The sequence below is a fragment of the Periplaneta americana genome, chromosome 7 (genome assembly GCF_040183065.1).
Source record: "Periplaneta americana isolate PAMFEO1 chromosome 7, P.americana_PAMFEO1_priV1, whole genome shotgun sequence".
In the NCBI taxonomy this organism is placed as follows: domain Eukaryota; kingdom Metazoa; phylum Arthropoda; class Insecta; order Blattodea; family Blattidae; genus Periplaneta; species Periplaneta americana.
In genome coordinates this window covers 186277823-186301742 of record NC_091123.1, presented here as the reverse complement: position 1 = coordinate 186301742, position 23920 = coordinate 186277823, and the positions used below count along the sequence as shown (strand labels likewise).

At 36.3% G+C, this 23920-nt stretch overlaps 1 protein-coding gene and 1 non-coding gene across 2 annotated transcripts in view; one reads left to right on the top strand and one right to left on the bottom strand.

Moving 5' to 3' along the window:
- Oseg2 (intraflagellar transport protein Oseg2) overlaps positions 1 to 23920 on the top strand; it is a 54387-nt gene that overhangs the window by 13213 nt on the left and 17254 nt on the right. The window contains exons 8-19 of the mRNA XM_069832061.1: positions 1040 to 1384; positions 3358 to 3473; positions 7108 to 7286; positions 10821 to 10964; positions 12636 to 12924; positions 14578 to 14724; positions 15671 to 15851; positions 16596 to 16798; positions 19771 to 19928; positions 21805 to 21949; positions 23342 to 23532; positions 23733 to 23915. Coding sequence (XP_069688162.1) covers positions 1040 to 1384; positions 3358 to 3473; positions 7108 to 7286; positions 10821 to 10964; positions 12636 to 12924; positions 14578 to 14724; positions 15671 to 15851; positions 16596 to 16798; positions 19771 to 19928; positions 21805 to 21949; positions 23342 to 23532; positions 23733 to 23915 — 2281 coding nt within the window. The remainder of the gene's footprint in view (positions 1 to 1039; positions 1385 to 3357; positions 3474 to 7107; positions 7287 to 10820; positions 10965 to 12635; positions 12925 to 14577; positions 14725 to 15670; positions 15852 to 16595; positions 16799 to 19770; positions 19929 to 21804; positions 21950 to 23341; positions 23533 to 23732; positions 23916 to 23920) is intronic.
- TRNAY-AUA (transfer RNA tyrosine (anticodon AUA)) lies at positions 14848 to 14920 on the bottom strand. Its single transcript has one exon. It is a non-coding gene; the product is annotated as a tRNA-Tyr (tRNA).

Genomic DNA, 23920 nt, shown 5'->3' with positions numbered 1-23920 from the left:
CTCAATAAAAAAATTGTATTCCAATGGATACCATCCCATTGTGGAATCCTGGGAAACGAGAATGCGGATGCTTTAGCAAAGAAGGGCAGCACTGCTACTTACAGACCTGTTACTAAATCTACGTATTACTCTGTGAAGAGATTTATTAAATCTACATACTTAGACTTCAACAAACAAAATTTGATAACACAAGCTCAAGGGAAAAAATGGAACTCTCTGCATCATAATCCACAGTTAATTCCCGATTTACTACGAAAATCGTCTGTAGCTGCATTTAGATTGGCAACAGGCCATGATTGTTTGGCCAAACACCTGCATAGAATTGGAATATATCAGTCCCCTAACTGCCCATTGTGCAACTCAAACCAAGAAATGGATTCGGAACACCTCAAAATCTGTGCTTCAGTGGCTGACCATGATAATATCTTTGAAAAATATTGGAGTGCAAGAGGTCAAAAGACTTTATTGTCAAACACCTGGCATTAGAAAACAACAACATTCTGTTCATAGCCATACAAAGTTTTTCGCAATGAAACTTTCTGTACAGCAAATAAAATTAAAATAATAAAAAATATTACGAAAAATATAATCTAAAATATATTTATTTAAAAATATAAAAATTACATAAACTTATTCCCAGTAATACAATACCTTACAATGATAGCATTTGCATGACCTGATAAAACTTTGTCTCTTGATGGCTAGAAAGAAAATAAAAACATATTATTACATCCAAAAGTTATATGATCATATTACAGTACTGTTGGATAAAAATGTCTTATTTATGTGTGTTAAATACATGCATATATGAAATTAAATTGTGATATTTTAAATGGCTCTAGTTTACTGTCAAATAGTATGTAATACAATATCAATATTTTCGATTGAAATTTTTGTGTTCACCAGCGTTTCGCCACATGAACTCTGATCTCCAATTTCTTTAACTGTGTTTTATGAGCTCATAAGATAATTTTTATTAGTTTATTTATATATACATTTTGCATTTGTTTAATTTATGTCGTCTTTATTTTTTTTACAGACGAACAATGTGGAAGAATAAGTTTGAAATGACGTACGTTGGGCCAAGCCAGGTGCTTGTTAAACCATTAGCTCCTGGCTCTCGAGGTGTTATCCTCAAGTCACATTATGGTTATGAAATTGATGATGTGCGGATCATGGGACGTGACAACTACCTGGTAGCCCGCACTTCGGAGACCATACTGTTGGGCGATCTGCAGCGCAACCTGCTGAGTGAAGTGTTGTGGACCAATTCAGGGAGGAACGAAAAGTTCTACTTCGACAATCCTACAGTGTGTCTCATATTCAATGCAGGTGAACTCAGCCTCGTCGAATATGGAGAGAACGATATTTTGGGTTCTGTGAGGTAAGGCAGTGCTGATTACAACATTATTTCTATTAACTATTACGTCTTTCCCTCTCACTGTTTTCGTGGGTATAAGTTCTACACACGTGCATTATTATTGTAGGTATATAATTCATTTGCAAGGTGATAGTGCTCAAAAGAAGTCCAATTCTTGGGATTAGCTAGGCATAACAGAACCTGCATGTTGTGGTAAAAAACATTTTTCCTTTTTGATGTAGGTTTTATTTATAGTCCTTTATCTGCAAGGTTATAATGCACATTGTGTTTCCATTTTGCTGTCATATACCAGCCACCATGTACAACTGTGGATTCAAATTTCGCTTATTAGTATCTGTTGTAGTGGAAATGTCTTTTGAAATAACTGGACTTTCGACTAGTGAATGGATATCTAGCCTGAAAATGACAGCAAATTTAGCAGCTGTTCGTTCCGTTCCCAGCAGATCTCTCGACGGTACCCGGTGCAGACATGGCTGCCCGGAGATTGAAACTTTAGCACATGTATTGGGATTCTGTGAACAGGGCTTGCTCTTGAGGAACTCTAGACATCATCTTGTAAGATCCAAAATTGCTGCTGCATTAAGAAATAAGGGCTGGATAGTAGAAGAAGAAATCTTCTGTCTAGCTGAAAATGGGTCAACGAGACGAGTAGATATTTTAGCGTACAATGCTGACACGAAACAGGGCATCATTGTGGACCCCACGATACGTTTTGAAGTAGAATGTCATCAGTCAGCCGAGGTCCACCTTGAGAAGAAGTCGATCTATGAGCCTACAGTCAACTATTTCAAGCTGAAATATGCCTTAATTCACGTTGAGGTATTCGGCTTGCTCATAGGTGCTCGAGGGACTATACCAGCTTTTTTCGAAGAATTTCGACGGCAGTTTGCTCTGCCAACATCTCTGAGGGATGACATTGTGATAATTGTGTTAAAAAATCCTGCCAAATCCTAATTAATCACATGGTGCCACATTAATAGCAATTGTAATTTTTCACACCCTTTTCTTCGTTTCCCTTCTTTAAAATTTAATATCTATGTTTACATATGTATAATAATTTTTTGAGGATATACTGAGTCCGTAAGGGCTACCCTCAATGGGGGGCAGTTTACTATTATCTTTTTAACGACTGAGGAAACTACTTAAAAATCAATCACATTGACTGACCCCGGAATTTAAACCCAGGATATTCCAAATGCGAGTTTAGTGTTTTATCACTGAACCACCTTGCTCGGTCTAAACCATTTTTCTAAATTTTGTAATATTAATTTGCCTCATTATGTACAAAGGACTGCAGTTTCCATAGTAACAGGAAGGAAATATAAGACCTATTTACAAATGTGTGTCATAAAGTATACTTGAATTTGTGTCTTATGTGTGAGATATGTCCTAAAATATTTCCAATAGCTAATACATTTATTTAAAAAATTGAACTACAAGTTGTGTATGTGATGTAAGCATAAATGAGGGCATATATTTTGTATAGGGTAATACTTATCATTAAACCATCACAGATAATGCTTGTGGGCTGTACCAGCTTTCCACCACTTGTATTCTTGGATATCCTAAATAATATTTTATTTTCGGATTATATGAACTGTCTAGTTTCTTTTTCTGGTGAAATGTAAGAGTAACTTAAGCACTCATTCAGGCAAATTACCAGTCTCTGATATATTACGTTTGTTTCTGAGATTTCTTTCCCATATTTATCTAGACTTTGCTTCAGTGAACAAATTCCATCTCTTTCTTGCCAGGAAATGAACTTTCACCAGTGAAACTAGAGTTGTTCCAGCTTTTTTTTATTTTGTAGGAAATTATTATCTCTAAATCTCACTTTTAAAATTGTATCATGTAATTCATACAACTTAGAAATATAACGCACTTGTTACCATATACTTTTATGTCATTTTCAAAGAAATTCATTATGCTTGTTTCATTACTGAATGGTTGTTTCTCTTCTTATTTACACATTTCAGGACAGAATTTATGAATCCTCATCAGATCAGTGTACGTTTAAATGAAAGACGTCAAAATAATGCAGAAGATAACAAGAAATTGGCGTATTTGCTTGATCTGAAAACAATTTGCATAGGTAAGGAACATTTTCAAGCATACAGGTTAGTGGTTTGCCAACATGCTGAAACCTCTGAAAGGACTGTTTTGACATTTTCAGTGAAGGCCCTGTTGCCATATTGCAGCGCAAGATTCAAAGTTTGTTCAGCATCTTAATATTGACATCGGTGTACAAGTACTATGGAAGTTTAAGTAATAATTTAAAGACACATGAATTGATACTGGTAAATCAAGTTAGTAAGTCTCCAAGAACATGTTGCCAATTCATCACTGCGGACTATATTTTTCACAGAAATTCCAGTGAATTTTTCATGTGTTATGTTGTACTCGTTGTCTCTCTGACCTGCACTTTTATCTTGCCCATAAAACTTCTCCCTGGAAACTAGTATAACAGAAAAGATTTCTAGTGTTAAAAAGTACACACAAACTCATTTTCCAATAGATAATGCATCTAATGTACAGTTCACTTTTTCTGGTTGACTTTTTGCAGTACCATACTTTAATGCAAATCAAGCTTTCAGGTATAACTCCCTATAAAGTTGATTTGAATAATTTTGAGGGACCGGTTGGTAGAGTATTGGTATGTTTAACCAAAGGTCCCACGTTCGATACCCGGCCCCAGAACAATTTTTCCCTCAAAATTATTCAAATCAACTTTACAGGGAGTTATACCTGAAAGCTTAATTTGCATAATACACGTCACTGTTCGTTAACAGAAAACCACAATTTAAGTCACACAGAGTTAGTGTGCACTCAATGTTGGTTGCTTGGCAGTTGTCAGCCCACTTTGAGGTCTGTGGATATAGAGGGAAAAGTTGGATCGGTGTCGGGTAGAGTTCCCGGGTAGCTCAGTTGGTAGACCGTTGGTACGTTTAACCAAAGGTCCTGGGTTCGATACCCGGCTCTGGAACAATTTTTCCCTCAAAATTATCCATACTTTAATGTTCATAAATTTAATGTGTACAAGACATTTCCACAGCTTTTCCTTTTGGACACCAGCCAGAATGAATGACTGGGTTATATAATCCCCCCCGTCTCCCTCCCAAGCATGATGACCAAAGATTATATATTGGGATTTCTTTTCCTCAGCAAAGTTATTTGTTTTTAGGCACTGGAGACTTGCTTCCACTCTGATATGTCATGTTGAGGATATGATGTAGCAGATCGAGATTATGACTTTTCTCGAGAATTACGTACCATACATATCAGTATCTGCAATGAACCTTGGGGCAATTATCGCTTGTTCCAGAAGTTTCACAAAAACTTGCAGTGGCATTATTTATACTGACAGAAGGACATGAAATGATTGCTTATCTAAGCACTTATAGAATTGTAATATATAAATCACATACAGTAGAACCTCTATTATCCGTCGTAATGAAGGGGATTGACTGAACGGTTAATCGAAAAAATCGGATAATCCGTACCATAAAATATTTTCGTAAATTAAGTGAATAACACTAAACTTTCGTCATTTTCTACGTGGTCTTGTGATTAATACGCTTGGTAGTGAATCAGAACTTCATTAATTTAAGTTCGGTTGTCAACGACGTGTTTTTAAGGGGTAAGAAAACTCCTTTTAATGGCTGTAAGAGGAAAGATACGATTAGTAAAGGTCTCATGTTGTAGATTTACATACTGTATACACTTTATCCTTGATTTTTATTAAATCGTGCACAGTTGGAACATCAGTCTCGTATTGTGATGGGAAATGACCCACAATTTCTCTTTCCCTAAACCACTTAATTATTTGCATTTTGTTCGATACTTAGCACAACACGTTTTCTGTCGACACTCATGGAATACATTTTATATAGAAGTTGTACAGTACGGCAACTCCAACAGTAGACCACAACTGTGTAAATGTAAGTGCTTATAATAACACTTTCTACAAAAAAATACGTATACTAATGTAACGTACAATAGTATCTACTTATTTTTCTGTAGAAAAAAAAAAAAAAGAGAAGCGAGAGAAAGACAGTCGGATAATCTGCCAATCGGTTAATAGGGTGACTGATAATCGGGGTTCTACTGTATATGATCTTTAGGTTATCTCAGTGAAAAAATGAATCAACTACATATGAATGTCCAGTATTTCTTTATCATGGAATCTGGAAGGGGCGTTCAGTAAGTAATGCAACATATTTCCCCCCCACCTCACCCCAGTCAAATTCTCTTGAAAAACATTTATAATATATCTTGTGGATCATCCTCCAACCTTCTCATGTTAACTTATGTAGATGCTGTCATTGTTTTTCATTAGGTGGCAGCAATACAGTTAGCTTTCAAGCATCTATATATATAATTTGAACTGGTAATGGAAATTACGGGAAAATGGCTGAACGGATTTTAATAAATGGCCCCTCATTTTGAAGCTTGGAACCCAAAGTTTTTCGGAAAAATAGTAGTTTTCAGTGAAATGTCAATTTTCCTACATAATTTTCCTATTTTCCAATATCCATCTGTCGTCAGTTTTGAGAACTAGCTAATTGCATTCAGGAGAAGCGAAGCGAGCAACAAGTCGGCCGTGTTGCATTTCAGAATAAAACAAAACACACACTACAGTGAACAATATTACACGAAGGCCATGATCTGCAAGAATGCTGACATATTTAGAGCTCAAATTAAATTGGTTATTAAAAACTTAACTTACTAAAAATAATTTACAGGTTCAATTCTGTGGTGTGTAATTTTCTGGGTACAGCTGTGTATTGGATATTAAAAACTACAAAACTTGAGGTGGTTTGATGACATTATTACTATTAAAAATGAAATATTATTGTAGTTAATGCCGTGATGTAACTATTTTTCATTAATTATACATATTAATGCTATATTGATGATATGGAAGTGAAACGTTTTGGGGTTATATAAGTTTATTTTTCACTCTAACAACAATTTATCACTAAGCCTCAAGGCATTTACTCTATTGTATCATGGTACTCTTTGTCGATGGCAACCTGTAGTGGTTACAGGAAGAAATTAAATCAATCAATAGAGAATAACTTAAATTACATTTTGATTTCTATATTTTACTGAGTGGCAGCTATATAGTATATATAGTATATGTTACTGAAAGCTTTAAAACTTACGTAAGATAATAATATTATTAAAAATCAAATATTTTTATAGTTATTAATCAAATGGAGTTGGATCTTTTTCATATATTTAATGGTGGTGTGGTGTAGATATTTATATGCGTGGTTCTCTTCAGTATTGGCTCGAGAGAGAGTATCTTTCATTATTATGGAAGCAAATAACTTTCAGAATGTCTGGTATTCTTCATTGAAAATAAATCTGAAAAATGTTTATTTGAACATCTAATGAACTTAGTTTGCAGCATTTGCTGCACAAGCCACTAGTACAGCTATAATTTGAAAGGAGAAAATAGGATTTTGGTAGCTAGAGGATTGGAGAACATTATGGTGCATTTAAAACTGCTATAAAACAAATCTTGAGTGAGGAAAACATGTGTTACATTGCTTATTAAATGCCTAATACAAACCACTAACCATAAATTTTGTTCTTGTTTTAAGGTATCTGTGTGTCACATAAATCATAGACCACATACAGATGCTTGTTCATGTCATTATTAATTAGCTTGCAATTAATTATGTGTTACATTATTCATTTTCATGTGTCCGTCTTTCCAGTGGATCTGGTATATGGAGCCACTATATCTCAGGTAACACACGATTCCAAAATAGATTGGCTGGAACTCAATGAAACAGGACACAAATTACTATTTCGTGACAAAAAGATGCGCCTCACACTCCTTGACATCGCGAGAGATCAGAAGAACTCCATCCTCAACTTTTGCACTTTCGTTCAGGTATGTGTTGCATTAACGCTGAATTTATATTTCCACGCGAAAAAATGTATTCCACAGCCATTTAATTAATTTGTAGCAAAACATTTGTTCCATGTAGCCACAAAGGATATAAGAAATTCAACTTGTCTCATGAAAAGCATTTTATAACGTATGTATAAATTCAACAACAATAACTATTAATTAGAAAATAATCCCATAAACCTGACAATTTCTGACAATTTATAACAATTTTGTACTTAAACTCATTACTAAACAATGACAATTTTGAAGTAAATAATTTCGAGGGAAAAATTGTTCTGGAGCCGGGTATCGAACCCGGGACCTTTGGTTTAACGTACCAACGCTCTACCACTGAGCTACTCGGGAACTCTAACCGACACCGATCCAATTTTTCCCTCTGTATCCACAGACCTCAAAGTGGGCTGACAACCGTCAAGCAACCAACTTCGAGTGCACACTAACTCCGTGTGACTTAAATTGTGGTTTTCTGTTAACGAACAGTGACGTGTATTATGCAAATCAAGATTTTCAGGTATAACTCCCTGTAAAGTTGATTTGAATAATTTCGAGGGAAAAATTGTTCCGGAGCCGGGTATCGAACCCGGGACCTTTGGTTTAACGTACCAACGCTCTACCACTGAGCTACTCGGGAACTCTAACCGACACCGATCCAATTTTTCCCTCTGTATCCACAGACCTCAAAGTGGGCTGACAACCGTCAAGCAACCAACTTCGAGTGCACACTAACTCCGTGTGACTTAAATTGTGGTTTTCTGTTAACGAACAGTGAAAAATTGGATCGGTGTCGGTTAGAGTTCCCGAGTAGCTCAGTGGTAGAGCGTTGGTACGTTAAACCAAAGGTCCCGGGTTCGATACCCGGCTCCGGAACAATTTTTCCCTCGAAATTATTCAAATCAACTTTACAGGGAGTTATACCTGAAAATCTTGATTTGCACAATTTTGAAGTAGTATTTTTTTTCGACATTCTTACTGCATACTACTTATTTCATACCATGTTCATCCTCCTCCAGTCTTGACACTGAATTGCTAGCTATTGATGCTGCTCTTCAGTGTGTTACTCAAATTCCTGAAAAATCTATTTGCATACTTACCAACTCCAAGGGGGCCATATTCAATATAATTAAATATGTACCAAACCTATATGCACATAGAATTATTCCAATTCAGAAACAACTAAGTAAACTAAAAGAACTCCAAAGGGAAATAACATTATTGAAATGGATACCTAGTCATTGTGGTATACCTGGAAACGAGAAAGTCGATAATATTGCAAAACAGGCAACATATTTGCAACCAAGACCTCTTCAAGTGATATCTCTATCCAGTGCTTTTGCTTCAGTAAAGTCTCATTTTACAAGCCTATGGATCAACAATTGGCTCTCTTCTGATAAAGGAAGAATTTTACAGTTTGTACAAAAGAAACCAAATGACCTGGATATGTACAAAAACTTGCCCAGACGTGTTCAAACATTTTTAACAAGAGCCAGAACAGGTCACATTGTCACTCAATTGTACCTACACCGATTTCACATTTCTGATAATCCTACTTGTCTGTGGTGTAATAATCATGATGAAGATCTGGAACACATTCTTCTATACTGTCCATCCATAAACCACAAAAGAAGTAAATTAAAATCATCAGTACCAGTTGCAGAAGACACAGCCCTGCAGTATATATTGACTACACCCCAACTCTGGCTACTAGCAACAGGCATCTATAATGAACACCGATCAAAATACCCCTCATTTCTGTGAAAAACAACAACTGAATAGACTACAGTGGACTATAGTGGACTTTATGTTGTCGGCAAACAGCTGGATACATTAAGAAGATTGACTGATTACTGCATGACTGCTTTGGTCACAGCTTAGCAGAGTTCGTTGCTTCATCGGAGAGGCAGTAGGCCTGTTATGTGAGAGAAACTGACAACAAAAATACTGCACTGTTAACTTACATTTGCTCTTTCAAGTACATTTCGCTTGTTTTCAGAGTACCGCTAGATATGATGGCACTAGTGTCATTTTATTAGCTTAGGGATTTATAGTGGGGCACAAGAGGCAAGGGAGAAAGCAACAATTTAATTATAACACCTCCCCTTCTAGCTGGGTTGACTTCAAATGCTGGTGTCGACAAACCCCCAGCAAAATGGCTGAACATAATGTTTAATACAACTCTATTATTAAAATCATGCATCAAGATATATATATATATATATATATATATATGCACAACTCACTACATTCTACAGCCTTCCCTCTATTTATTATCAGATTTCACGGATATTACAAAAAGTGTGTGTGTGTGTATCTAATGCTGTGGATTTAACAATGAAGTCATCATCCTTCTTGCTTCCCAATATTTTGATGGAAGGTCCACAAATGTCCTAAGAGTTTCACAATTAGCCAGGTGCTCCATCTCCATGTCCTTTTCTCTGGTGCACAGTAAGCATTTAGATATTACAAAAAGTACATCTTTATAAATAAATAGTACATTATGCAACGAGACTATAATGGTAGTAATTAAGACACTCGTATGAAAATTATGAAACTCGCGCTCGTTTCATAAACATACTCGCGTCTTAATTACTACCATTATAGGTAAGTTTCTTACGACTTTTTATGCTCGACCATATTTCTAACTTGAAATTATTCATAAGTATTCATGTTATTCTTATCTGACTGGGGAGCAGAACTGACCTTGTGCAATATCTCGTAAATTGTGAGATGTGCGCAGACGCGAAAGTATTGATTTTTTCCGAGAAACAAATGTCATTGACCTTGATATAATCTAGAAAGTAAAATAAACATTAATCTTGATATAACCCTGAAATTGATTTAGACATTGAAAAACGAGATGACAAATTGAATTTATTTGAATATTATTTATAATTAACGCTAATTATTATAGTAACAGAACATAACCTTCTGCGACAGTATTGGATTTCCAGCCTCCGTGACGTTTCACTAGTTTTCTTTCGATTGCATATCCGAGAATAATCAATACTTGCACTTTCATATTGCTACAATGGTGTTTTCTGATTGGTGGAACACCTGAACTTTAATAAGATCCATTAAAGGGCTGCTACCAGGTGTACAATTACTACATTTCGGCATGGTTGAGCATAAAACATTTTAACGCACTGATTGTTTTGTATACTGCAATCTCACCATTTATTTGGATGTAAGAAATAATATGTCTTCCAAGGATACGTACTTGGTGCCTCAGTGTTACTGACACACACACATACAGTCACTCACTCTCTTACACTCAAACATGCATACATAATGAATCATTACTTTAATAAGTCTCAATTTTAAATAACTATATCGACTAAATTACAAAATAACAATCAATGAGAATGTATAATCCTTTGTGATTAAAATTGTTCAATGAAGCGAATTCTTTTAACTTAATATTCTGTGCCTACAATATGTGTTTTTGCTGTAAAGTACGGTAGATTATTTTTCAGGCATTGAACTCTGAGTTTCTTCTAAATTTTTTTCTCGCAACAGTGGGTTCCTGGGAGTGATGTGGTTGTGGCCCAATCAAGAAACAACCTTTGTGTGTGGTACAACATCGATGTTCCTGAACAAGTCACTCTGTTTAACATCAAAGGAGAGATAGTGGACGTTGTGAGAGCAGATGGAAAAACAGAGGTATGTCATTAGGCACTATTATGTCAGTTGTAACCTGATGCATTATGTGAGAGGATATAATGAAGTAGAATGTGACAACTATCTATACATCTAGTGAAAACTGTGATTTAAATCAGTATCAAATTTAAATTCGATATTATGATCTATGATCTTTATTATTATTATTATTATTATTATTATTATTATTATTATTATTATTATTATTATTATTATTATTATAACTAAACTTGAAGCATTTCAGTGAATTGAATTACCATGTTCATAAATTTAACTACCGGTATTTCCTTAAGTTAACCTTTAAAATTTAATCCATCAAAATAAATAAAGAAATAAATTAATTAAATAAAATGAGTAACTGTATGAATGAAAATAATAATTTTTACAACAAAAAAAAAAAAGCCGCCCTAAATAAGGGTTCGAATAGATCGGCCTACTAATCAATTCATAAAGAATAATCATGAAAACCAATTGTGTGACAATTTGAAAGGAAAAAGAAAACATTAAGATAAATGATACGAAAACATAGGAATCATTTACAATAAATAAATAATAAACTCAAAATAAACATTTATGTTTTGTTCATTAGATTCTCAAGATGTTCAAAAAGTGCCAATCTGGTCCTCAGCTACTGAACTCAGATAAATCATTGGGTTAATATTGAAAATATCTTGTTCAATAAGTTTATGACTCTAGCCAAGTAGCTCTCACCTTGAACAGAGAGAAAAAAAAGAACAAAAAGTCTAAATTATTTAACAGAAGTTTGAAATGTTGAAACGTATTTCGGTAAATTGTCATGACCATAAGACTCCGACAAACAGCCCATGAATGCATATATCTGCATAATTGTAGTATCAGTCAGCTGAGGTCCACCATGAGAAGAAGTCGATCTATGAGCCTACAGTCAACTTGAAACAGAGCTTCCGGGCTAAGATGCCGTGGTCTACTGGTGCTGACGTTACCAGACGTTTCGTCTACTTCTACAGCAGACATCTTCAGTGGTTAGGTATCCTCGGTCGAAGTCTTCTGCAGTTGCTACAGGTATCCCGAGCAGAAGACTTCGACCGAGGATACCTAACCACTGAAGATGTCTGCTGTAGAAGTAGACGAAACGTCTGGTAACGTCAGCACCAGTAGACCACGGCATCTTAGCCCGGAAGCTCTGTTTCAACTAGACACCGGCCATGAAAGCCTGCATGCTAAGACTACAGTCAACTATTTCAAGCTGAAATATGCCTTAATTCACGTTGAGGTATTCGGCTTGCTCATAGGTGCTCGAGGGACTATACCAGCTTTTTTCGAAGAATTTCGACGGCAGTTTGCTCTGCCAATATCCCTGAGGGAAGACATTGTGATAATTGTGTTAAAAAAAATCCTGCCAAATCCTAATTAATCACATGGTGCCACATTAATAGCAATTGTAATTTTTCACGCCCTTTTCTTTGTTTCCCTTCTTTAAAATTTAATATCTATGTTTACATATGTATAATAATTTTTTTTGAGGATATACTGAGTCTGTAAGGGCTACCCTCAATTGGGGCAGTTCAAAAAAAAAATTATTGTGAAAATACATATCTCCATTGGAATTCGGAAATGCCGCCACCTGCCACCCCCACCACCACCACCACTACCACTACTACTACTTTTCTAGGTAAAAGTATTCCTTAATTTCAGGTAATTGTTCAAGAAGGTCATCATCAGCTTGGCTATGAGTTGGATGAAGGTCTTGTTGAATTTGGAACTGCAATTCATGATAACGATTTTGGTCGAGCCGTAATGTTTCTGGAGTCCTTAGGAGACAAACCTGAGGCGGAGGCAATGTGGAGTAACCTTGCAGATATTGCTATCAGCACGAACAGACTGCAAGTGGCTGAACGCTGCTATGCTGCTTTGGGAGATGTGGCTCGAACACACTACTTGAGAGAAACCATAAAGATAGCAGACGAGTATGCAAAGACGAATGGTAATGGCTTTATTATTATTGTTATGATAAACAACATATATCATCTGAACACTAAAATATATTCAGGAACAAGAGTTTTAATGTTAAGAAACTAAAAATATAAACTCAAAATTGGCTAGTGATTATTTATAATTTCGGAATATGTATGATAAGACTTTCTTGTGTTAAATTTTAACGTACCTTGTTAACATGTTTCGACCTATTTTCGGTCATCTTCGGAACTGGTCGTTGTTGGTCTTGGCGCCTCTTGTTTCCTGTGTGGGTGCGTTCGTAGTGTAGAGTCAAAGAGTGTATGTGTTTTGAAGTTGAGTTGTGTGTTGAGAATATCGTTGGGGCGTGTTTCGTGTGTCTGTATATTTCATATTGTTCTAGTGTGTTGAGTTTCTGGCTTTTTGGTTGGATGTGTAGTATTTCCATGTCTGTGTTGATGTCTCTATAGGTGTGGTTGGCATTTGTGATGTGTTCTGCATATGTGGAGGTGTTTTGTAATTTTGTTATGGATGTGATGTGTTCTTTGTAACGTGTTTGAAATGATCTGCCTGTCTGTCCTATGTAGAAGTTGTTGCAAGTGTTACATTTTAGTTTGTATACGCCTGTGTGGTTGTATTTGTTTGTGTTGTTTGTGTGTTGAGATGTTTTTGTAGAGTGTTATTTGTTCTGTATGCGATGTTGTAATTTAATTTCTTGAATGAGGTTGTAATTTTATGTGTGTTTTTGTTTTCGTATGTTAGTGTGATGTATTTTTTGTGTTCTTGTGTTTGTGTTGTATTCTTCTGTTTTTTGTGATTATGTTTTGTCTTACGTATTATGTTGTCTATTATGTTGGGGTTGTATCCGTTTTCTTGTGCTGTGTATTTGATTGTGTTTAGTTCTTCGTTGTAATCCTGTTGGTTCATTGGTATGTTGAGCCAATCAGTCACTCATCTGAGTGCACCTCAACACATGTATGGACTTCGGTCCTGCGTTCATAGACATCTATGACGTAGTGCAGAGGGCGGCCACCAGAGGGAACCCAAGAGATGGAGCTTAATCTGAGACGATTCTAAACGGCGTCGGGATTGTATCCGGCGTGGCTTAGTGGATAAAGCATCAACATGTAGAGCTGAAAACCCGGGTTCAAATCCCGGCGCCGGAGAGAATTTTTCTCCGTTCCATCACTCTTTCATCATGTGATAACGCAGAATATCTGCATGGAAATATCATATGTACTTCGGTACATCAAAATAAAAGTATGTTGAGTAGTCTGTGTACCATTGTTTGGAATGCAGCTTGCACCAACAACGACCAGTTCCGAAGATGACCGAAAATAGGTCGAAACATGTTAACAAGATACGTTAATATTTAACACAAGAAAGTTCTTATCACACATATTCCGAAGTGATACAGTGTTAAAAGTTGTGTAATCAAGATGTATGTTTATAATTGTACAAATTCAGAGACATGATATGACTGATTTACACCTTAGTCTAACTCTATACCATTGAGAGACAAATGCTTTCATTGGATTTAAAATCAGTGACACGTAAATGGAATTGTGCAATGATGTCCAGTCCAGTCTATGAACGTGTCCACTAGATTTCAGTATTTTTTAAACCCATTATTTCGTATGTTTTTGTTCTTTTGGAATTAATAATAGCAATTTTGGGAATTCAGATGGAAACGGCCTGGCTTGCCCTGAGGTATGGGCCAGACTCGCAATACTAAACAAGAGCCTCAAAGATGCAGAAGCTATTTATTTGGAGCAGAATCAATTAGATGAAGCCCTCAGTATGTACCAGAGCTTTCATAAGTGGGATGAAGGTAAATTTTGGTTAATTATTTTACTGATAATCCTCAAAGTAATTCAGTGCAATAACTCTTTTGTTATTTGTAATACAGGTATACAGGCATGAGATGAAATCAATATCTGAGGAGAAAAATTCGCTCCGGCGCCGGGGATCGAACCCGGGTCCTTGGTTCTATGTACCAAGCGCTCTGACCACTGAGCTACGCCGAATTTTTCTCCTCAAATATTAATTGTCAATATTACAGATATTATTCTGTAGGACAAATTAATAAAAAAAAATCTATAATATCAGATGAAATCATCTGTTTATCCTAATAAAACTTTTGTTTTAACATCACCCTTAACTTTTTGTTTTATATTTCTATTAAAAAGTACAGTAATTCGCACAAGATTCGGTTCATTTATAGATGGATATCAGTTTATCTAGTTCGTATTATATATAATTTTGAGCACACTCCATATAGTAATAATAGTTTTATTTTCCCTGGCAGAGTTAAGGCCATCAGGCCTTCTCTTCCACTCAATCAAGATCAAATCACATACAAAAAAATACATACCGGTATACAAATATTAACTTAAAAATAATAATAAACATAATTAAGTGAAAAATAGAGATTGAATACATATACACAATCAGTATTAACATTAACTTTAAAAAAAAAAAAAAAAGAATTAATACATATGAATATAATCTCACAACTAAAGGAATAGTACAATTAGTATGATCAGCACAGCACGTGTTACATTGAGACAATGACAGTTACCTAGATATAAGTGTTAATGGAAAAATAAAGTAATGACTGTGTAAAATAATAATAATATACATACAGTTTCAACATTGATTGAAAAATTTTCTAAGGGCCTGTTCCATATGCATACAATATTAGTTCACTAACCAAGTATTTGCAATGTAATGATCAAATCCATATACCTGTACCTAACTTGAGTTTTGGTTTGCAGCCTTAGCATTGGCTGAACTGAAGGGTCACCCTAAATATGAAGAACTTCGTGAAAAGCACATGAAATGGTTAGTGGAAAGCAAACAGGAGGAGAGGGCGGGTGAGCTCAAGGAGAAGGACGGTGACTATGACATGGCACTCAGCTTGTACCTAAGAGCCAGTCTTCCCACAAGAGCTTCTAGGTGAGTCCAGCATTGATGTATTCGAGAATCTGTCATTATGTTTATATTTTCTTAAATATGTTGTTGTTGTTGTTTTCTAATGCCAGGCGTTTGACAATAAAGTCATTTGACCTCTTGCACTCCAATATTTTTCAAAGATATTATCATGGCCAGCCACTGAAACACAGATTTTGAGGTGTTCCGAATCCATTTCTTGGTTTGAGTTGCACAATGGGCAGTTAGGGGACTGATATTCCAATTCTATGCAGGTGTTTGGCCAAACAGTCATGGCCTGTTGCCAATCTAAATGCAGATACAGACGATTTTCGTGGTAAATCGGGAATTAACTGTGGATTACGATGCAGAGAGTTCCATTTTTTCCCTTGAGATTGTGTTATCAAATTTTGTTTGTTGAAGTCTAAGTATGTAGATTTAATAAATCTCTTCACAGAGTAATACGTAGATTTAGTAACAGGTCTGTAAGTAGCAGTGCTGCCCTTCTTTGCTAAAGCATCCGCATTCTCGTTTCCCAGGATTCCACGATGGGGTGGTATCCATTGGAATACAATTCTTTTATTGAGTGATATTAATTGAGAAAGAAATGTAGAGTAGTGCATTGTCTAATTTATGTTTTAATGAAAGATTTAATTGTGTTACAGAAATTTTAAGTCTAATACAAAAGCTTGTGTCCATTTTTATTAATATCATAATAAAAAAAAGTTTTTACCTGAGAAGATACAGTATATAAAAATTTGTATGTTACAGACTAATCCAGAATAATCCAGACATGCTGCAAAACGACGAGCTGGTCGCCAAAGTTGCATCTGCTCTTCTGCGAAGCGAGTTATTTGAACAAGCAGGAGAGCTTTATGAGAAAGTGAACCAAACTGAAAAGGCTTTCGACTGTTATAGAAAATCCAAGGCTTTTCCAAGAGCTATTGAACTGGCTCGTTATGTGTCACCATCAGGTACTCAAACATTAGACATATAACTAAATATAGGCGTGCATCGAGAATGATGTTACACAGACTAGGAGCAGAATTCAGTGGCCCAAAGCAATGATACTTTCTTTATATACTTAGGGTCGAAAACACATCATGTGAGCAGGAGGCCAACAAAGTTTTGTTTAGTGTTGTTGTTCCTATGATATTCACAAATGCACTTCTGTTGTGAAGAATGGCTTTGTTTTTAATTGCTGCATGTTAATGTGAGCGGTAAAGGCAGCCACGTCCAATCCAATTTAATTTCATACTACGTATCAATATCAGTAGAAACAGTAACACTTCCAAAGAAATACGTACTCTGAATAGCAGTGTGCACCAAGCCAAGACGAATGGTACGTGCTACCTCTGACAACTATGTCTGCCAATGTATGTAAAGTTGACAATTTGTATACAAACAAAACAGCCCCAGAACAATTTTTCCCTCGAAATTATTCAAATCAACTTTACAGGGAGTTATACCTGAAATCTTGATTTTCATAATACACGTCACTGTTCGTTAACAGAAAGCCACAATTTAAGTCACACGGAGTTAGTGTGCACTCGAAGTTGGTTGCTTGACGATTTGTCAGCCCACTTTGAGGTCTGTGGATATAGAGGGAAAAATTGGATCGGTGTCGGGTAGAGTTCCCGGGTATCTCAGTTGGTAGAGCGTTGGTACGTTAAACCAAAGGTCCCGGGTTCGATGCCCGGCCCCGGAACAATTTTTGCCTCGAAATTATTCAAGTCAACTTTACAGAGAGTTATACCTGAAATTTTGATTTGCATAATACACGTCACTGTTCGTTAACAGAAAACCACAATTTAAGTCACACGGAGTTAGTGTGCACTCGAAGTTGGTTGCTTGACGGTTGTCAGCCCACTTTGAGGTCTGTGGATATAGAGGGAAAAACTGGATCGGTGTCGGGTAGAGTTCCCGGGTAGCTCAGTTGGTAGAGCGTTGGTACGATGCCCGGCCCCAGAACAATTTTTCCCTCGAAATTATTCAAAACATCTCCTTGAACTACGACCAAACATTGGGTGTGTCATTAGTATTCATAGGACAACAGCACTAGACGAAACTTTGCTGACTTTTATCGCTCCAACGACACATTTCCGGCCATAAGTATATTAAGCAAATATCATTGCTATGGACCACTGAATCTGCTATCAGTTTGTTTGTGTAATATAATTTCTAATATACAAAGTATAATTTCATGCATGCAGACTACATATCTAATACTTGACTTTTACCTTTATTATATATTTAGTCAGCATGCATGAAATTATGCTTTTATTATCATATTATATTTATACTTGCTAGATATCTAATAATTGACTTTTACCTTTTTGTACCAAACCTATGTGCACATAGAATTATTCCAATTCAGAAACAACTAAGTAAACTAAAAGAACTCCAGAAGGAAATAACATTTCAATGGATACCTAGTCATTGTGGTATACCTGGAAACGAGAAAGTCGATAATATTGCAAAACAGGCAACATATTTGCAACCAACACGTCTTCAAGTGATATCTCTATCACGTGCTTTTGCTTCAGTAAAGTCTCATTTTACAAACCTATGGATCAACAATTGGCTCTCTTCTGACAAAGGAAAAATTTTACAAAAGAAACCAAATGACCAGGAAATGTACAAAAACTTGCCCAGACATGTTCAAACATTTTTAACAAGAGCCAGAACAGGTCACATTGTCACTCAATTGTACCTACACCGATTTCACATTTCTGATAATCCTACTTGTCTGTGGTGTAATAATCATGATGAAGATCTGGAACACATTCTTCTATACTGTCCATCCATAAACCACAAAAGAAGTAAATTAAAATCATCAGTACCAGTTGCAGAAGACACAGCCCTGCAGTATATATTGACTACACCCCACCTCTGGCTACTAGCAACAGGCATCTATAATGAACACCGATCAAAATACCCCTCATTTCTGTGAAAAACAACAACTGAATAGACTACAGTGGACTTTATGTTGTCGGCAAACAGCTGGATACATTAAGGCGATTGTTTGACTTTTACCTTTAAAATTAGGCAAAAACAAATCAGCTTAATATTGCTAGAAAAAGGTCATTTTCACGTTTATACAAGAATACCAGTACCCATCTTTTGTGATGTGAAGTTTTTTCGTTTTTGCATTGTGCCATAGATTGGAAAAGAAATCAAGTGTTTCAGAGATATGTATTACCTCCATGTGTTACCAGGAAGAACAGCTCTTGGTGACAGATCCAACACACAGATTCCTCTTACCTTGCCTTTCCTGATGATGGAGCTTTTACATAGCGCCAAAATTTTGGATGTTTCTACATCTGTGGAACAGTAAAAAAAAAAAAAAAAAAAAAAAAAAAAAAAAAAAAAAAAAAAAAAAAAACAGAAGACTCGAATCAGGGCATGTTCTGTAACAAAAGCCCAGGCATGATGCTATGGCGTGGATTAACAAAAGGAAGGGTATCCTGCTAATTTTCATTTGTAATGACGCCAACCAGCAGGATATCTTCCTAGCTCCTTTCTGTTTTGTTCACCTGAAGATGAAGGTAGAAACGATGTGAATCATTCCACCACCAGCAATAAAAAAAAGTCACAACTACTCCTTTTCATGTAATTTATACATTACTTTACTGAAATTAGAAAATAGAGTTTTCATGCAAATGACGGTTTAATTATTGTATGACTTGAGGCTTTCCTGGCGTTTGATGTAGAATAACTCTTCTAGGGTTGTCAGCCAGGTGAGTTGGAGATTAGCTTCCAAGCTTTCGATGGCTAGCTCTGCCATCTTCTTCTTCTTCATTCCCTGAAGAAGAAGTAAAGAGCTAGCCGTCGAAAGCTTGGAAGTTAATCTCCAACTCACCTGGCTGAGAACCCGAGAAGAGTTATTCTGGTTTAATTATTGTTCTTCAGAGACAAGATACTGAAAGAAATTGTATAATTTCAGAGGTGGTTCACCTGGAGGAGCAGTGGGGAGACCATCTGGTAGCCAACAAGCAACTAGATGCTGCAATCAGTCATTATATTGAGGCTGGAAAGACTATGAAGGCTCTGGAAGCAGCTGTGGGGGCAAGACAGTGGAAGAAAGCAGTACAGATTATCCAGGTGACATACTGAAAGCACAATAACTTTTTTAAGTTCATTTGCTTACTGTTGCAATGCATATAGCAGTAATAGTTTCATAAGTTTTTTACACAGACATCTTTTATGCTAATTTCTTCTAAGGGACTGTTTTTTAATTCAGCATTCAATCCCTGCACTTTTCCATCAGTGAATGCTCGTGGCCAAGGGCGCCCATGTGAATTTTCCAAGGCAGGCAGCTACCCAAGTGGTGTGAGGGAAAAAATGTTTAGTGATTTGACCGTATAAAAAGAGCATATGACCATAATTATTATGAGCAATTATTTAAAAGTTTCTAGCTTAAGTTTTCATAACAATGAGGATGAAAAATAGGCCTAATTAACAAAAAATAAAATTGTGATAGCTGAACACAAAGGAAATAAATATGTTGTTATTGTTTTCTAATGCCAGGCATTTGACAATAAAGTCATTTGACCTCTTGCACTCCAATATTTTTCAAAGATATTATCATGACCAGCCACTGAAGCACAGATTTTGAGGTGTTCCGAATCCATTTCTTGGTTTGAGTTGCACAATGGGCAGTTAGGGGACTGATATATTCCAATTCTATGCAGATGCTTGGCCAAAATAAAAATAAATATATATAATAAATATATTTTTGTCAATATAACTGAAAGTAATAGTTTTGTAATAAAATTAAAATAGAATAAAAATTAGTAGAATTTAGAAATGAAATCTATCTTTTACAAGTAAGCATTTAAGTTTTTATACTTACTACGACTGTACTTTATTCTTTTTACATCTTCTACAAAATAATTGACGGGCTGGGTGCAAGAAGGGCATTTTAGAGGATGTGCCCTTTTTGAGTAAAATGCTTTATTGTGTCCTCTGATCTGTTATGCATATGATCGCCAAGTTGTAGTTCAATACTGTGATCACAGAGGTCAGGAGTATCCAAAATGTGTGTGTATCCAATACCCACCCACTTCACTTGCATGATTCAAGTTCCGCATACTGCGGATAGATGGCAGAACTGTGACCCATTTTCTGGTTGTACACCACTTCGGCAGGTCACACTGTACATGATGTGTATCTGTGGAGAGTTATGTCGTGTACTAGGGTGAATGTATGTGCAAGTGTAGTGTCTGGAATGAGTGATGATGATGATGAGGAAGGGAGAAGGGGAAACCCGGTGCCGGCACATAGCCTACTCCTGTCAAATAGCTCCAAGAGGGCCGCCAGGCTTAACGTCCCCGTCCGATGGACGAATCACTATCATCAGTGACATATCCCTTCTCTTCATATGCACTGCGGAGAGATTTGGGATTTAACCCAGGCATATTGGTGCACAATCTAGTGATTAGAAGTTGTGCACAGCCATCTCTTCTAGTCCCGAGGTAGAAATTTTACATGAAAATTTCTGACCCCACCGGGAATCGAACCCGGGCTGGCTAGTCTGGAGGGAGACATGCTACCACAGAGCTAACTCGGCGGACTAGTATCCAAAATGTAAAGGCGTGCATAGATAACATTATTACGGTTTGAATTTTCAACATCAATTTTCTCAAAACTTGCATTTGAGAGAAGTGCCTTTCTTGCATCCAACCCCTCAATTATTGCTAAGTAACAGAATGATGATTGAATGTTATAAACCCGGCAGAAGTCGCTGTATACAGTATCGTTCGGCTGGTCACATACCTGGTACTGGCCAAACTTTCATAATAACATTTCTTCCTCCATGAGGACTCGAACCAGCACTCTTTCTGTATTCTACTTCAATGCATGATGCTTCAGGCTATGCAGCTACAGCATGGGACAGCTTTCTTTCATACATATGCATTATCCAATTTCGAAGTTGGAAATCCAATTTTTTAGTCATCACATATGTTAATTTTCACAGGTATTTGATGATCCAAAACTAGTTACGAAGTACTATGCCCAACTTGGACAACATTTTGCTTCTAATCAAGAGTATCATACGGCAGAAAACTTATATATTAAGGCGGAGATGTACAAAGAAGCCATCAATATGTATAATCAAGCAGGTACAGTAATTCCAGATTGCATGTAACGTTACAAAATAAATAAAGATTCATGAAACATGCAGTATTACATAATAATACAGAGCACAGTTGTTGTACTGTTTAGTATTTCGTAGCAAAAATTACCAAATAAATTACTCAAAATATGAACAAATGTTTAAATGTCGAAAAATTATATAAAATAAATACGAAGACCTCCCCAGAAAAAAAAAAAATGTAACACCAAATTCTTGAAATATGTGATATAGATGGAAAAAGTAATTTCAAAGCATTCATTTATAGCAATAAGTTATTATGTTCTGTTACTAAATAAACTTGTATCCTTGTTTAGTCAAATAGCTGTGATAGTAAATATGTTGTTGTTGTTTTCTAATGCCAGGCGTTTGACAATAAAGTCATTTGACCTCTTGCACTCCAATATTTTTCAAAGATATTATCATGACCAGCCACTGAAGCACAGATTTTGAGGTGTTCCGAATCCATTTCTTGGTTTGAGTTGTACAAAGGGCAGTTAGGGGACTGATATATTCCAATTCTATGCAGGTGTTTGGCCAAACAATCATGGCCTGTTGCCAATCTGAATGCAGCTACAGACGATTTTCGTGGTAAATCGGGAATTAACTGTGGATTTTGATGCAGGGAGTTCCATTTTTTCCCTTGGGATTGTGTTATCAAATTTTGTTTGTTGAAGTCTAATTATGTAGATTTAATAAATCTTTTCACAGAGTAATACGTAGATTTAGTAACAGGTCTGTAAGTAGCAGTGCTGCCCTTCTTTGCTAAAGCATCCGCATTCTCGTTTCCCAGGATTCCACAATGGGATGGTATCCATTGGAATACGATTCTTTTATTGAGTGATATTAATTGAGAGAGCATTTTAGTTATTTCTGCTGTTTGAGATGAAGGTGTGTGTTTAGAGACTATTGATAGAATAGCTGCTTTGGAGTCTGACAATATAACTGCATTCCTAAATTTATTGATGTGGCATAGAAGATTCCTGAGACTTTCACTTATTGCAATAAGTGATAGTAAATATACTGTAGGCCTAATGAAATATGCCCCTGAAATTATTTTCCTTTCTCCTGCAACATGAATTGCAGTTATGTTGGTTACATCCTTATTCTGGGGAGGTCTTCTATAGATTCATTGCCACCCACCATCAGTCCTTATCCTGAGCAAGATTAATCCAGTTCCTAGCATCATATCCCACCTCCCTCAAATCTAGATTTAAAAAAGATTGGGAATAAGAATTTATGTGCAATCTACACTGATTCTTTTTCTTAATTTAAAAAGAAGCAGAAAACAGAATAAAAACACGACTTCAAAATATTCATCGGATTATTGTAATGGTGCATGACATAAAATTAAGGACAAGAGATTTGCTACTGTTTACAGGTGAATGGGAGAAAGCTTATAGTTTAGCCAGTCAGTATTTGGAACCTGACGAAGTGTCAGCAATGTACATCTCCCAGGCCAAGGCTCTGGAAGAAGAAGGCAAACTGCGAGAAGCTGAGAAGCTGTACCTCTATATATCTGAACCCGACATGGCTATTTCCATGTATAAGAAGCATCACCAGTATGATCAGGTACCTGTACCAGCATGCTAAGAAGTAGAAAGTAAGAATATTACTTTAGCACATATCTTATTTATTAAATCAATTGCAAGGGAATGAACATGGTGGAACATGACAGAATAATGCTCTAGGTATTGCAGTGTTTAAGACTTTATATTTCTCGAAAACATCGAAGAGAACCAAAGGATAATTTCATGTTGTGATCACCACAGATGATGCGCTTGGTGAGCCAGTACCACAACGAGCTGGTGCAGACTACACATCTGCACCTCGCACAGCAGATGGAGGCGGAAAACAACTGGAGAGGTGCAGAACAACATTACCTCCATGCCGGGGACTGGAAGGGTGCTGTGAACATGTACCGCGCCACCAGCATGTGGGAGGATGCCTTTAGGGTTAG